We start from the raw sequence: 13212 nt of genomic DNA on the forward strand, positions 1-13212 counted from the left end.
ACTCAGGGTTTCAGTTACTTACAGCCAAAAAGTACCCTGAGACACCAAGATATCCAGAAGAACAGAGGGAAGAGGGTTCTTATGAACCACTCATTTGAGGTTGAGAAATAAGGCTTCCAACTTTCACCCTGGGGCTCGTTTTTGGAGGCAGAGAAAACTGATAAGAGATGGGGAGGAGAAACTGCATGAAACATCCAGGAGAGATGAAAGTATTTCAGAATTCCTTTATTAGGCACAAGGTAAAAATATATACTCTTAACATCTAAAACCCGTAGTGTTGATGTAGGGTCCTGGACCCCAAGTGTGCCCAGGACAGGGCCTGGAACTATCCAGGAGGCCAAGGGACAGACCCTGCCTAATCCCATCCCCCAACTCTGGTGCTTGGGTCAGGGGGTCACTGGCCCCTCATTCCAAACCACTCTGAGTTAGATGAGGACCAGCCTCACAGTCTACTCTCTTGATCTTCCAGCCCAAGTCCTTGGCTCGGGCCTGGATAGGCATCCCTTGAACAGGAGGACAGAGCTAGTGGGAGCACAGTTCCCAGCACAGTCTGGGTGCTGGGGTCCTGAGTTACAAGAAAGAGGCCTGGAGCCTTTGGCACAGGGATGCTTCCATTTCTCTGAAAAGGTGCAAGATACAAAGGCAGCTGGATTGTTTGTGAAAGGGACTGTCCCATGTCGGACGTGCCCAGGCTCCTGCAAGAATGGATGCCAACACCTGCACCGCCTGTGCCTGGGGTGGACATGGACCTGTGTGCGTGGAAAGGGGTTGTCAACCTGTGAGCAGGAGTTTTGTCTCTGTCATTCACTGTGGTGTTCCCAGCACCCGGCACGGGGGTTGGCCCAGTGAGCACCTGATAAGGACTTGGCAAAGCATGAGTTCACGTGCACGGGTGGGCAGAACCACCAGGTGTGCATCCAGTGTGCTCCACACATGCCTCCTCTTTTCTCCCTCCCAGAAGGCACTTAAGGTTCAAAGAGGCAGGAGAGAGCTTGGAGATACCCCAAACTCAACCCACTATTTGCAGTTGAAACTCTAGCAGGGCGGGTTAGCCATAGAGACCTACGTCTCTTTCTCCCTCCTCCTCCACCTCCTCCAGTCCTGGCCCCTCCGGGACCACCTGGTCAGCCTCCCAGAGGTGGGATCGCGTTGGGGCTGGGGGGATCACATTCTCCCGCAGCCAGGGGTGCAGCAGGATGCCCGAGGCCGTGAGCCGCTCAGTGGGCTCCCGTCGGAGGAGGCAGCGGACCAGGCAGCGGGCAGGGGCCGAGAGGCCCTCAGGCAGGGCAAAGGCCCCTCGGCGGATCTTGCCAAAGAGCAAGATGGGCTCAGAGTCCTGGAAGGGGTAGTGGCCAGCCAGCATGGTGAAGAGCGCCACGCCCAGGCTCCAGACATCCGCCGCCTTGCCGGAGTAGGAAGCCCGGGAGCTGAGGATCTCAGGGCCCACGTAGGCTGGGCACGCGTGCTTGTCGCACAGGGAGTCGTCAGACCCGGTCAGCACACAGGCGTCCTCCAGGTTCTCCAGCACCACCTTTGTCCTGCAGCACGGGAAGGGACAGAGGGGTCAGCTAGTGGTGACCCCAACACCACCACCCCACACTGTTGCCCTTCATGGCACCCAGTTCCCAAGAGGCTGCTGGTATTTGGCAGACATGAGCCAGCCCTATGAGGCTGGATGATTGAGCCCATTTTACAGATGAGGAAGTCTAGCTCAGAAAGGTTAAGTCATTTCTCAAGGACACAGAGCCATTCAGTTTGAACTAGGACTCTGAGAGGAATACATTTCCCAACAATCTCTGGGGCAGGGAAGGGGGTTGCTGAGGGGGCTGAGGGCATCAAGCCTCTTTTAAACTCGATGCAAACTTAGAGTCTAGGCAGGCAACAAAATGAGAGAAATTCCTAAGAAGTGGGGACTGTCCCAAACATCCCAGCACAAATCCTGCCTTAAAAGGGCACCACTAACTACATTACAGTCAATACTTGGAGCATCCACTGTGTACCTGACCCTGAGCTAAGCTGTACCTAGGGCATCTCATTTCATTCTCACACAACTTATGAGGAGGAAGACTGTGTAGCCAGGGCACAGGGCTGGGATGTGCACCCTGGCTCTCCCCCGCCCAGAGCCAGCGCTGTGAACCACTCATGTACTTCCCATTCTTCCACAGGAGAAGCCATAAATCATGTTTTAATGAAAAAAAATCCCAGTTTAAAAAAAGTTGGCAACTGATTTCAATTAAAAACAAATGAACAGGTATGTGAGGGGGAAAAAAAGGGTAGAGACCACCACCTGCAACATCTGCTTTAAATAATTGCCAGGGCGCTCTGGATCACCTTACCTTCCCATTGCTAGTAATCTTATTTATTCCAATGGCACCACTTCCTGGGTGCCTGTCTGAAAACTCTGACCAGTCTTGAGAATCACAGCGCAGGGAGTGGGTGGAGGTGTCAGCATTAATGGCCCATTTCCCAGATAAAAAAATCAAGGCTCAGGCAGGTGAAGCCATTGCTCGAGGCCAAAGAGCAAGTTAAAAGGTAGAATCAGAATTTGAACTCAGGTCTGCCTGACTCCACCCTCCCTCCTCTACCGATGGTGCTTCTCAAATCACAGCCTTGAAAAGAGAAGCATGCACTTTTCTCACTTCTGGGAGGTCTGGAGGTGTTGGACTCACCCAAAGTTCAAAATGATTTGAAGCTGTGTATTAGCTTAAAAATCATTGTAAAATTTATATTCTACTTACTGAAAGGGTATTCGTTTTGGTATAAACTGTAGAAGGAAAGAGAAAACCACCCTCAGGCAAACATCACTGGAATAACTGCTACAGGCAAAATGGATGGTGGCTGAAATTAGTGGGTAAAAGTTTGAGGAGAAACAGGATATTAACATGCATAGCCTCAAAGCACCTCATGGTACTTACTAATTACAAAGTATTGCTCAAGGTAATTATTCATTACAAAGGGTAAATTAGGAAACTTCCAGTGGAGAAACTTGGCCCAGGCCACCTTTACCAAAGACTGAGGTTAACTTCACAATAGCAGGTATCAGTATCCTGTATCTCCTGATAGGATGCGCTGAGAAGGCCCTATCGCTTCTAAGGTTTTTCGGCCCAAAATGCGTAACCGCAATCTAACCGGGACAAAGACATCCATTGGGTCCAAATCAAGGGGACTTCCCGGCTGCCACGCTCACCTCTCACGGTCAGTAAAGACGAAGCGCTGGAGCTTGAGGTCCCGCAGGACGAGCCCGTGCTGGTGGCAGTGCGCCAGGGTGGCGGCCATCTGGCGGAAGAGCGCGGCTGCCTCGAGCTCGGGCAGGTGGCGGCGCCGGCGCACCAGGCTGTGCATGTCCCCGTGCGGCCGCGGGAAGAAGGCGTACAGGTGCTGCGGGCCCACCAGGACCTCCGCCGGCCGGGCCACGTGCCCGTGGCGGGGCAGCCGCGAGTAGGGCTCCAGCACCGCCAGGGCCTCGCAGGCTGGGTACACCTGTGGGCAGAACACGGTGTGAGCTGGGGGAGGAGGGGGGTACCCCGTGGGGCCCAGGCCGGCCTTGGAGACGGTCACGGCCAATCCTGCACACACTCCTGTGTGCCGCACCCTGGGCCAAGCGCTTCAGTCCCATGTCTCAATGCTGAGGAAGCTGGAGGACCATGCCGCGAACATGTGGCAGAGCTGGGACCTGAATCCGTGCTCTCCATCATCTGTGCTCTTAACTGTTACCTTATATGGCCTTAAACTTCAGCTGATTCAAAAATAGCAGGTAACCCAAGCCCAGCATCTTTCCTGACAACCTCACCACTCTCACCATGGGACCCACCTTCCTTCCTCCCCCACCTCCCATTCCAGCCATACTGAACTTTAGCTGCGTTTCCATAGCATCTCGGGTTCTTTCCCGCCTCAGGGCCTTTGCACTGCCTGTGCCTCCCACCTGGAAAACTTATCCCTTGGCCATCTCAATCATTCAGGTCACTTCCCTGGAGTCCCTTCTGGGCTACACTTCCTAAAATGGGTGCCCCCTTCCAAAATATTCTATATTTCAGCATCCTTCTTAATTTCTTTGCAATGCTTATCAGAATTTGTAAATATCTAGTTTTTTGGCCTTTTACTGTCTCATGCATTTGACTGTGGGCACCAGGAGGGCAGGGACCATGGCTGTCAGTCAAGTTAGTTCCCCAGTGGCTGGCATAGGCCAGCATTCAATGCCTGCTTGAGGAATGAAGGAAAGGGTGGGTGGGCAGTAAGTCCTTTAGAATGAATGGTGCTGGGGCTTTACTGACATTAGATGGAAACTTCACCATAGTCCTGAAAGGATGTTCAGAGGAAGGTGACTTGGAAGCCACATAGCTCATCAGTGGCAGAGCTGGTCTACTCTCTTTGGTTTATCTGCCTTTAAACCCTTTGCGCACAAAGAATAAAAACAAATCTCAATCATACAGAAAATAAAAACAGATAAATAAAGCATATACATATTTAATCCTTGAAAAAAAAAATAAGCATATGTCTTAAAACAAAACAACAGTTGGGGTGGCTTGGAGGAAATAATCCAAAAACAGAGACTTTCAAAAAAGTCAGGGCAAGCACGTTCCTGCCTCTGAGAATCTGCACTTGCTTTTCCTGCCACCTTCATGCTCTCCTCTAGGTACCCACAGGGCTGGCTCCCCTGATTCAAGTCACTTTTCAAAGTCACCTTCTCACAAAGTTCTTTCTGGACCTCCAACTAAGATCACCTGCACCACCTCCCCTCCCCAATCCCCTCGCTCCCAGCTTCTAGGTTTTTCTCCATAGCAGTTAGGATCACCTGACATATATTTGGCTTATTCACGCCCAGAGTGAACTGTGGGGGCAGAACTTGGTCTACTTTTGAGGCACAGCATGGTGCATGGCACGTACAGGGGCTTGCTGAAGATTGGTTGAGTTAATGAATAAGACAATAGTCTATAAAGACAGGATGCTGATCTTTCTATGCACTGAGAAGCCTAGACAATGTGGAAATGGCAGGTCAACCCCCACAGTTCATTCTGGGCGGAGGCACAAGCACATCCCAGTAGATTTTCCTAAATGATCCTGAATAACTGGGGCCATGTGGAAGCGTGGCGTTTCTGGCCCCACTTGCTTCCGTCATTCCTCTCAGCATGGACTTCCTTCCCCAGGGGAAACAGAGAAAACCTGTGATGCTATAGGAAGGGGACCCAGAGTTTGGGGTTTCCTTTGAGCACCTGGAGTAGCCCTGGGGACCTGTGTCAGGCAGCCCGGGGCCAGGTAAATCTGGTGTCCAGAGCTGTCCCCCTGCCCACTGCTCCCCCATCAGAAGGGGCTGATGCATTTCCAAGGGGACCCAGCCCCACTTCTGCTCCTCCCTATGTACCTGGGTCTCCCCCATCTGCCTTCCCCCTGCCCACCAGAGCCAGCCTGCCCTGCCTGTGTCTGAACCACCTGTCATAGCACGTGGCATGTGGCTCTGGGCCCAACCTGCCCAAGCGCAGTCTCAGCTCTGACACCTCCTGGCTCTGTGACGCGGAGAGTAGCCACAGCTTTCGGAGCCTCAGAGCCTCAGCGCCTGTCCTCTAGCTAAAAAATGGGCCCAATGAGAATCACTGCCTCAAAGATTGTGTGAAAATTAGAGGAGATTATGCAGACCAAACAATCAATGCAATGGTACTACATGCAAATACCAACTATTACGCTTTCTCATCTCTGTCCTTGTGGGCTGTGACCTGGTGGTGTCCTGAATGGGTCACTTGGCCTTTCCTGTTTCCTGGATTTGGCCAAGAACCCTGATTTCTGTCAGGAACACTGGACCTTGCCCTAGGATCCAGGCCCAGTGCCATGCGGCTTCATGCCTGGCCCTTCTCCTCTCCCTCAGTCTTCCCATCTGTAAAATGGCCACCAGTGGGCCAATGACCTCCGGGGTCCTAGGAGTTCTGATGTCTACCATATCGCATCCTTCCCTTGTGCAAATATCTTCAGGGGCTCCCCTAGCCCAGCGAGGGGCTCCTTCCTAACGCTTTCACCACCAGTGGCTGCCAGCACTCATCTTCTGGCCCTGTCTGCACACTCTGTCCACTCCGGCCATGATGAAGTCCTTTTAATTCTCTGAAGGGTTGCATTCTCACTCCTCTAGGCCTCTGCGCAGCTGCTTCGCCTGCTGGAACTCCCTTCTCCCCCTTCTTCCTGGCTAACTCCTACTCAGCCTTTTCCGACTCTGCCTTCCAATATAATAGAGGCTTCTCTGTGCTCTCATGGCCCCTAAAATCAACCCTAGCAACATCTCTCACACTGTGGGCCTAAGCTGTGGATTCTCCCAGGGTTGGGACCATCTGGTTTATCTCTCTGGTTTCAGCCTGGCCTGGGGCTTGACAGAGAGCTGGGGACTCATTGGCCACTTGCCCAATAAAAACAGAACTGAATTAATATAAGGACCCTTCAGCCCTGGCAATCCTATGGAGCCAAGGCCCTTCCCCAGCTCCCTGTGGTGCTTGGGGACAGTGGCCCCTGGGGCACGTACCTTGCAAATGTACTCAGTGCTGGTGGGGCAGTGCAGGGCCCGGTAGGTCCGGCTGCCCTCCTCAGGCTCCAGAAGAACATAGGGTCCAAGCCTAGAGGCAGCAGTCACAGCAGGGGCACAGACTGGAGCACGGGGTGGGCTCGGGGGCAGGGGGCAGGGCGGCAGCCTGGGCTGGGGCCCACTTAGGGCTTGCTTCCGGGTGGGACGCTCAGTGTCTAGGTCATCATCCGAGTCCAGCTGCTTCTTCCGGGAGGGGACACCCTTAGGAACAGCCAGAGGGGTGGCTCGCATCTAGAAAGAAGGGGAGAGAGGCACTAAAGTCAAGCTGCTTGGTGACCCCTCTCTTCCTCTGCTGGTGGGAAGATACACTGCACAGCCTTTATGAAGGGTGAGTTCGTGGTGTGCATTGAATGGACAAACACACATACCCTTGACTGGGTTTCCCATTTCAACTAAAATGCTCGTCAAAAAATTAAATACGTGAAAGGCTGTTTATCAAAGCCTTCTGTCTAACAGTAAAAAGCAGGAAATACCCCCAAATGTCCAGCAGTAAGAGGCTGCTTAAAACACCATGGTAGAGGGGGGAGGGTATATAGCTCAGTGGTAGAGTGTGTACTTAGCATGCACGAGGTCCTGGGTTCAATCCCCAGTGCCTCCGTTAAAATAAATAAATAAACCTAATTACCCCCCCCCAAAAAAACAAAACAAAACAAACAAAAAAACCTATCACAGTGAGCCACACAGTGGAATACTATGCATCTCTGAAAAAAGACCAGGAAACTCTCTACGTACTGATGCAATGATGTAGATTACAAGGTTATCCCTGCAGCCCGTATGATAGAAACAGTTGAAGGTCCATCATGAGTGAACTGGTTAGATACACTCTATTTCATCTATACATAGAACAGTTGTAGCCATTTGAAAGATTAAAAGAGAAAATTCTTTATGTGCTAATTGGAAAGATCTCCAGAGTGAACTGTTAAATGACCAAAAAAAAAAGTAAAGTGCAGAAAGGGACTTGATGATTGGTGAGAGGGAGGAGGAGTGATTTTGCACTATATCTGCTGAGTGCTGTAGTATCAGCAGCTATTACCTATGAAAAAAGAAATACACTTTATCTGTTTTGAAATACTCAATACATGAATGTAGAATCTTTATTTTAAATTATTGAAATTGAAAATTCCCTTGCCTCCCTGCCAAATGCCTACCTTCTTGGAGTGTCCCAGGAGGCCAGAAGCTACTGTGGACAATTTAGTCTGGGTCCTTCCAGACCTCTTCCTGTGCACTTACACACCTATAGATACAGACGTGGAGATAACATCATATTACACGTTGGTGGGGTTTTTTACATAAAAGAGATCATCTTGGGTATATTGTTCAGTAGCTTGCTTTGTTCACTTGACAGTACATATATTCATTCCAGAACATACATTTGTGTGTACATTCAATATACACTTCATTCACTCATCATCCTTCATCATCCGTACTCCTCTCCCTCCTTCCCTCCCTTTCATAGGTCTCTCTGGGACCCATCTGCCCACCCATCCAGGCTCCAGATGAGGGACAAGGAGGCTCAGGTATGAGGTGTTAAGAGGGAGACAGACTTCAGCATAATTAAAGAACTTCCTGACAGTCCCTGGCAGGATTAAGGGGAAATATCACTCAGAATCAGTTCTCAGACTAAGGCCCACCTCCCCAATCACGCTGCTTTCAAATGCATGGGCTGCCTTAGGAGGGAGGGAGCCCCCACTGAGAGTGAAAGGCCATAGCCCCATCTTGGTAAGAATGCAGTAGAGGGGGGCTGTAGTCAGATATTCCCGGGATCTAATCCTGGCTCAGACCTTCCTGGCTGGATAGTCCTAGGCAAGTTCTTCAAAATTCCTGAGCCTCAATTCCCTCATCTGTAAATGATGCAAAGCCCATAGGATTTTTTGGGATAATGAAATTAAAATACAAATGAAGTAACATGGCCCTGTTGCAGGGTAGGTGTCAGGAAATAGTCACTGCTGTTGGTCCGTTACTCCTCCTCCTCCTCCTCTTTCTTCTTCTTCTTCACAGCTGAAGTCTCAGAAACCTCCCAGGGATGAAGCTAGGATGATACTCCTTACGGCACTGGCTGTTCTGAGAGTACAGCAAGACGATCCCTGGCTGTATGGGTGCTTTGTACCCTGCAAAGTCCCGAGACTCGCTGGACCACATGGCCACATCAGCACCCCAGGATGCTTTGGCCCTATCCAGAGCTCAGAGTCTGGTGGGGCCTGGGATAAGCTCCACTGGACGGATGGGGTAATGGAGTCTATAGATTAGCAAGGGAATTTGCAGGCCACACTGCAGAACTAGTCACTGTGGTAGGATGGAGGCAGCCCCTAATATCCGTTCCCTGACACTCCCCGAGGAATAAGGGCGGGTCATACCAAACACACCTACTCTCACAACCCAGGGCAGACAGGTGTACACACGCCCCTCAGATACACTCTGTCCAAGATAGCCAGCCAAGGCACACAGGCAGGGCAGAGAGGGGCACACATATTATTAAGCGACACACACCTCTGCCTTCCGCTAGCAAGCGTGCACGCACACGCACACACACACAGAGCTCTCCCAACGGTTATACTCAGAACTGCAGGACGGATAGCAACAAAGCCACACGCTACGTCTGACCCCGCAACCCGCAACCGCGAAGGCAGTGGGCGGCCCCGCCCCGCCCTCAGTAACAGCAAGACAGCTTCTCCCGTGGGCGCGGAATCCCCGGGCAGAAGGTTTAGTGGAAACCTAGGGAAGGCGGGGGCGAGGGGCGGGTACTGGGAAGGGGCTGACCTGGGACCTCGGCCCCACACCCCAGAGTCAGCAGGTACCACGCACATAGTCTGCAGGAACAGAAGATGCGAGCCCCCTATAGCGTGGGAACCGGTGGCCGACGGGCCCAGCATACACCTGCCAGCGGCCTCGCTCCGGCTTCCCAGCTGCCCCTGACCCCGCACCTGCCGGGCCCGCGGGCACCCAGCCTGTCCCTGCCGCGTCCCCGCACGGCCAGCACCTGCCGCCCTGGTGCCCAGTCCTCCGCACAGCTCGCACGGTACCCGGAGACATAGCTCCATCCGGACCCCAGTGATCCACGCAGGTCCCCGAAGATCCGCACAGACAAAGCCCCAAGCCCTCAGTTCCCCCTCAGACCTCCCCGCACCCAGCTAAACTACTCCCCGGCCCGCCCCACACTCACACCAACGCGGACACCGCACACCCTGTCCAGGCAGTCCCCGCTTCCTCTGCCCCAGGGACACGCTGCTACGCCCCGCTGGTGGGCACCCTCGCGCCCGCCAGAGTCGGCCACACTCGGCTACCCCATGCCCTGCCTGGCCGCGTCACCTGGACACGTCGGGAGGGAACACTCAACCCAGGTCGCTCCCCAGACGGCGAGTTTTGTTAAAAGGGGTGTGTGTGTGTGTGAGAGAGAGAGAGGGTGGTGGCGGGGGGGGTGGGGGAGAGAGATACGCAGCAACCACAGCCGCCCGGAGGCTCCCGGCCGCCCAGCCGCCTCCCGCCCCCGCCGGATACCTTGCCCCGCGCACGGCGGGCTCCTGACGCCGCCCGAGTTCAGAGTCGCTGGTCACCCTCAGGTGGCCCGGGCCGCTCCGCCGCGGCTGAACGCGGCTCCGGGGGTAGCTCTGGCCCAGGATCCCAGCAGCCGGACGCGCGCGGAGCCGTCGCCGCTTCCGCCACGAGTGTCTCGGGAATGCCGGGCGCCGGGCTCCAGCTCCGGCCCGGGTGATGTAAACCTGAGCTAATCAGCCGCCGCCTGATGCCCTCAGGCAGGGGATTGCACCATCCCTGCGCCCCGCCCCTCGGGGGTCACCGCCCGAGCGCGCCCCGCCCCTCCTGTGCGGTCCGCGCGCTGCTCCGGCACCCCTTGCCTCACCCGCCCTCTAGGTGTGTCTGGTCCCCCTCCCGCCTCGCGCCCGAAGATTGAATGCAGACACCAGCCACTGGCTTTCACTATCACCTTAGAAAAAGCATTTTGCTTTTCTGAGCCTCAGTTTTCCCATCTGTGAAACAGAAGAACGTTAATTCTTTCTCAGGAGGGCGCTAGGGAGAAAAAGCGAACCGTGACAGTTTCCTGGGTGCTTCCCCGTTTATAAAGCACTTTCTCCTACTATTACTTTATTAAACCTTTAGGAGAACCCTGGGCAGGCAGGAAGCTCCATTCTGCCTATTGTACAAAGGGGCAGCCCGAGGCCCAGCTGTGGGAAAGTAACCAGGAGCTTTTCAAAGACCACAGACCTAGGAGATGACTCTGGGCTCAATAGAACCATTGTGGTGCCCTGGGGAGGCCTGGGGTCTGGTGGGCTTCACAGCATTCATTAGATAGAGGCAGTGCAGCCTGGTAGTTAAGAGCAATCACCTAGGAACCAGCCTACCTAAAAGTGCCCTGACCCTAACTCTGCCCAGACCCACGGTGTCCAGACCCACTGTGCTACTTCAGGAAATAAATTAAATAAGCTAACACACCTTAAATACTTAGGACTGTGTGGCACATCATAGATACTCAGTAAATAGAGTGGAAACAATGGAGGCTCAGAGAGCGACTGTAACACGACTTGCGGCCCCAGGCCTGGGAGGCCCTGGTGAAGCATCCCTGTGCAGTTCCAGGGGTCCAATCCCTTTTAGGCCTTGGTGTTTGAATTCACCAGTGTCAAAAAATAACTCCTCCAGGCAGAGGTTGATGGGAGGGAGGTGGTGTCACCTTTGTTTCCCCGGTTGCAGAACCTCAGGGACTAGATCACCTGCATCTCAGAGCCTTCAGGGCACACCAGGGGATTCTAGGATCTTATTTAACCCTGGAGACTTCCCTTCTGGGGAGGGATGAATGAACTCATTTACTACACCAGGACCTAGATAGACTGTAAGGGGCAAGGAAAGTCAGGGATGCTGTTTTCTCAGCACTGCTCTGAAGCCAGACTGTGCTGGGTTTGCTCATACATTCCTAACTTTGTTCCATGCTGTGTCAGACCCTGTTCTAAATGCTGGGTACTCCGTGGTTACAAGAGTGACTCATTCTGGCCCTCATGGACTTTATGAATCAGTGGAAAGACAAACCATTATCAAGAAAATAAAATCAAAAAAAAAAAAAAAAAAAGAAACTCAGAGGGACAGTAGAGCTCAGTGGTAGAGCACATGCTTAGCATGCATGACGTCCTGGGTTTGATTCCCAGTACCTCCGTCAAATAAATAAATAAATAAACCTAATAACCCCCCCCAAAAAAAAACAAAAAAAATCTTTTTAAAGAAAAGAAAATCAATAAGCCAGGATCATTTAAAACAGATTATAAGTGTCATGTATTTTCTTTTTTTTAAACCATAGATCAAAATTTTTTATTTTATTTTTTTAAATCTTTTTTATTGAGTTACAGTCATTTTACAATGTTGTGTCAAATTCCAGTGTACAGCACAATTTTTCAGTTATACATGAACATACATATATTCATAGTCACTTTTTTTTCCGCTGTGAGCTACCAAAAGATCTTGTATATATTTCTCTGTGCTATATCGTACAATCTGGTTTATCTATTCTACATATGCCTGTCAGTATCTACACATTTTGAACTCCCAGTCTATCCCTTCCCACCTCCTCCCTGGCAACCACAAGTTTGTATTCTATGTCTATGAGTCTGTTTATGTATTCTCTTGAATACATAGCATAGACTTGTTCTCTATTAGATATGACTGAAGGGTGGCTATTTTCAGCAGGGCATATCAGGAAGGTGATATTTAAAATAAGAACTTAAGGAAGAGGAGGGTTGAGAAGGACAAAGTTGTGAGGGGAGACAGAGGGGAAAGTAAGTGCAAAGGTGTTGGGGCACTTAAGGGACTGTGAAATTGGCAATGTCACTTCTATTCTATAGATGAGTCAAGGTGAGGGGCTTACCTAAGACCACTCGGCTTGTTACAAGAGGCAGATTTCAGATATGAGCCTGGGACAGCAGACTCCAGCACCCACATTGTACATTTCACAATTTTTGCAACCCAGCAGCCTCTTCCAGGACTCTTGTGGGTACAGTCACTGGAAATTCATCTGAGGCATGTACCCCAGGTTTTGGGACATTATCGCAGTTAGGGGTATCAAATCCCAATTCTCCAGGCCAGCACTTTTCAGTAGAACATGGCGTGAGCCAAATATGTAGTTTAAAACTTCCAGTTATGCATTAAAGAAAAATAAAAAGAAACAGGTGAAATTAATTTTAATAATATATTCTATTTAATCCAATGTATCTAGCATATTATCATTTCAACAGAGAGTAAAAAAATTGTTAACGAGATAACCTAAATTGTTTCTCATACTAATGTCTGCAAAATCTGGCATATATTTTACACTTAATCTGGACACAAAATAGCATGAAGGCTAAATTGTCAGTGGTTGAAGTAAAATGTCCTAACAAAACAATGAAGTTGCGATTAATGGAGAAAATGTTTCCCCTGCTAAAATTAAAATTCGATAAAGTGAAAATTCACTTCTTCAGTCACCCTATCAAGTGGTCAGTAGCCCCCTGCAGAAATGGCTACCATACTGAGCAGCCCTGCCTCAGACCAAGAATCCCTGGCACAGGGTCCTGGGATTATAGCAAAGAAGGGAAGAGCCTGTTGGGTCTACAACATTTTTAAAAATGAGCTAATTGAAAGAAAAACACTATGGAATATAATAATACAGATGGGTAAAT

General features: G+C 51.2%; 1 protein-coding gene across 1 annotated transcript; it reads right to left on the reverse strand.

Moving 5' to 3' along the window:
• Positions 1-204: 204 nt before the first annotated feature.
• On the reverse strand, positions 205-10294 carry TRIB3 (tribbles pseudokinase 3). Its single transcript, XM_032462038.1, has 5 exons — positions 10055-10294; positions 7708-7793; positions 6500-6790; positions 3188-3480; positions 205-1538 (listed from the first exon to the last, which is right to left on the reverse strand). Exons 3-5 carry the CDS (start codon positions 6788-6790, stop codon positions 1049-1051), a joined length of 1074 nt encoding a protein of 357 aa, XP_032317929.1. The 5' UTR covers positions 7708-7793; positions 10055-10294; the 3' UTR covers positions 205-1048.
• Between the last annotated feature and the right edge of the window lie 2918 nt (positions 10295-13212).

Source organism: Camelus ferus, chromosome 19 (assembly GCF_009834535.1).
Source record: "Camelus ferus isolate YT-003-E chromosome 19, BCGSAC_Cfer_1.0, whole genome shotgun sequence".
Taxonomy (NCBI): Eukaryota; Metazoa; Chordata; class Mammalia; order Artiodactyla; family Camelidae; genus Camelus; species Camelus ferus.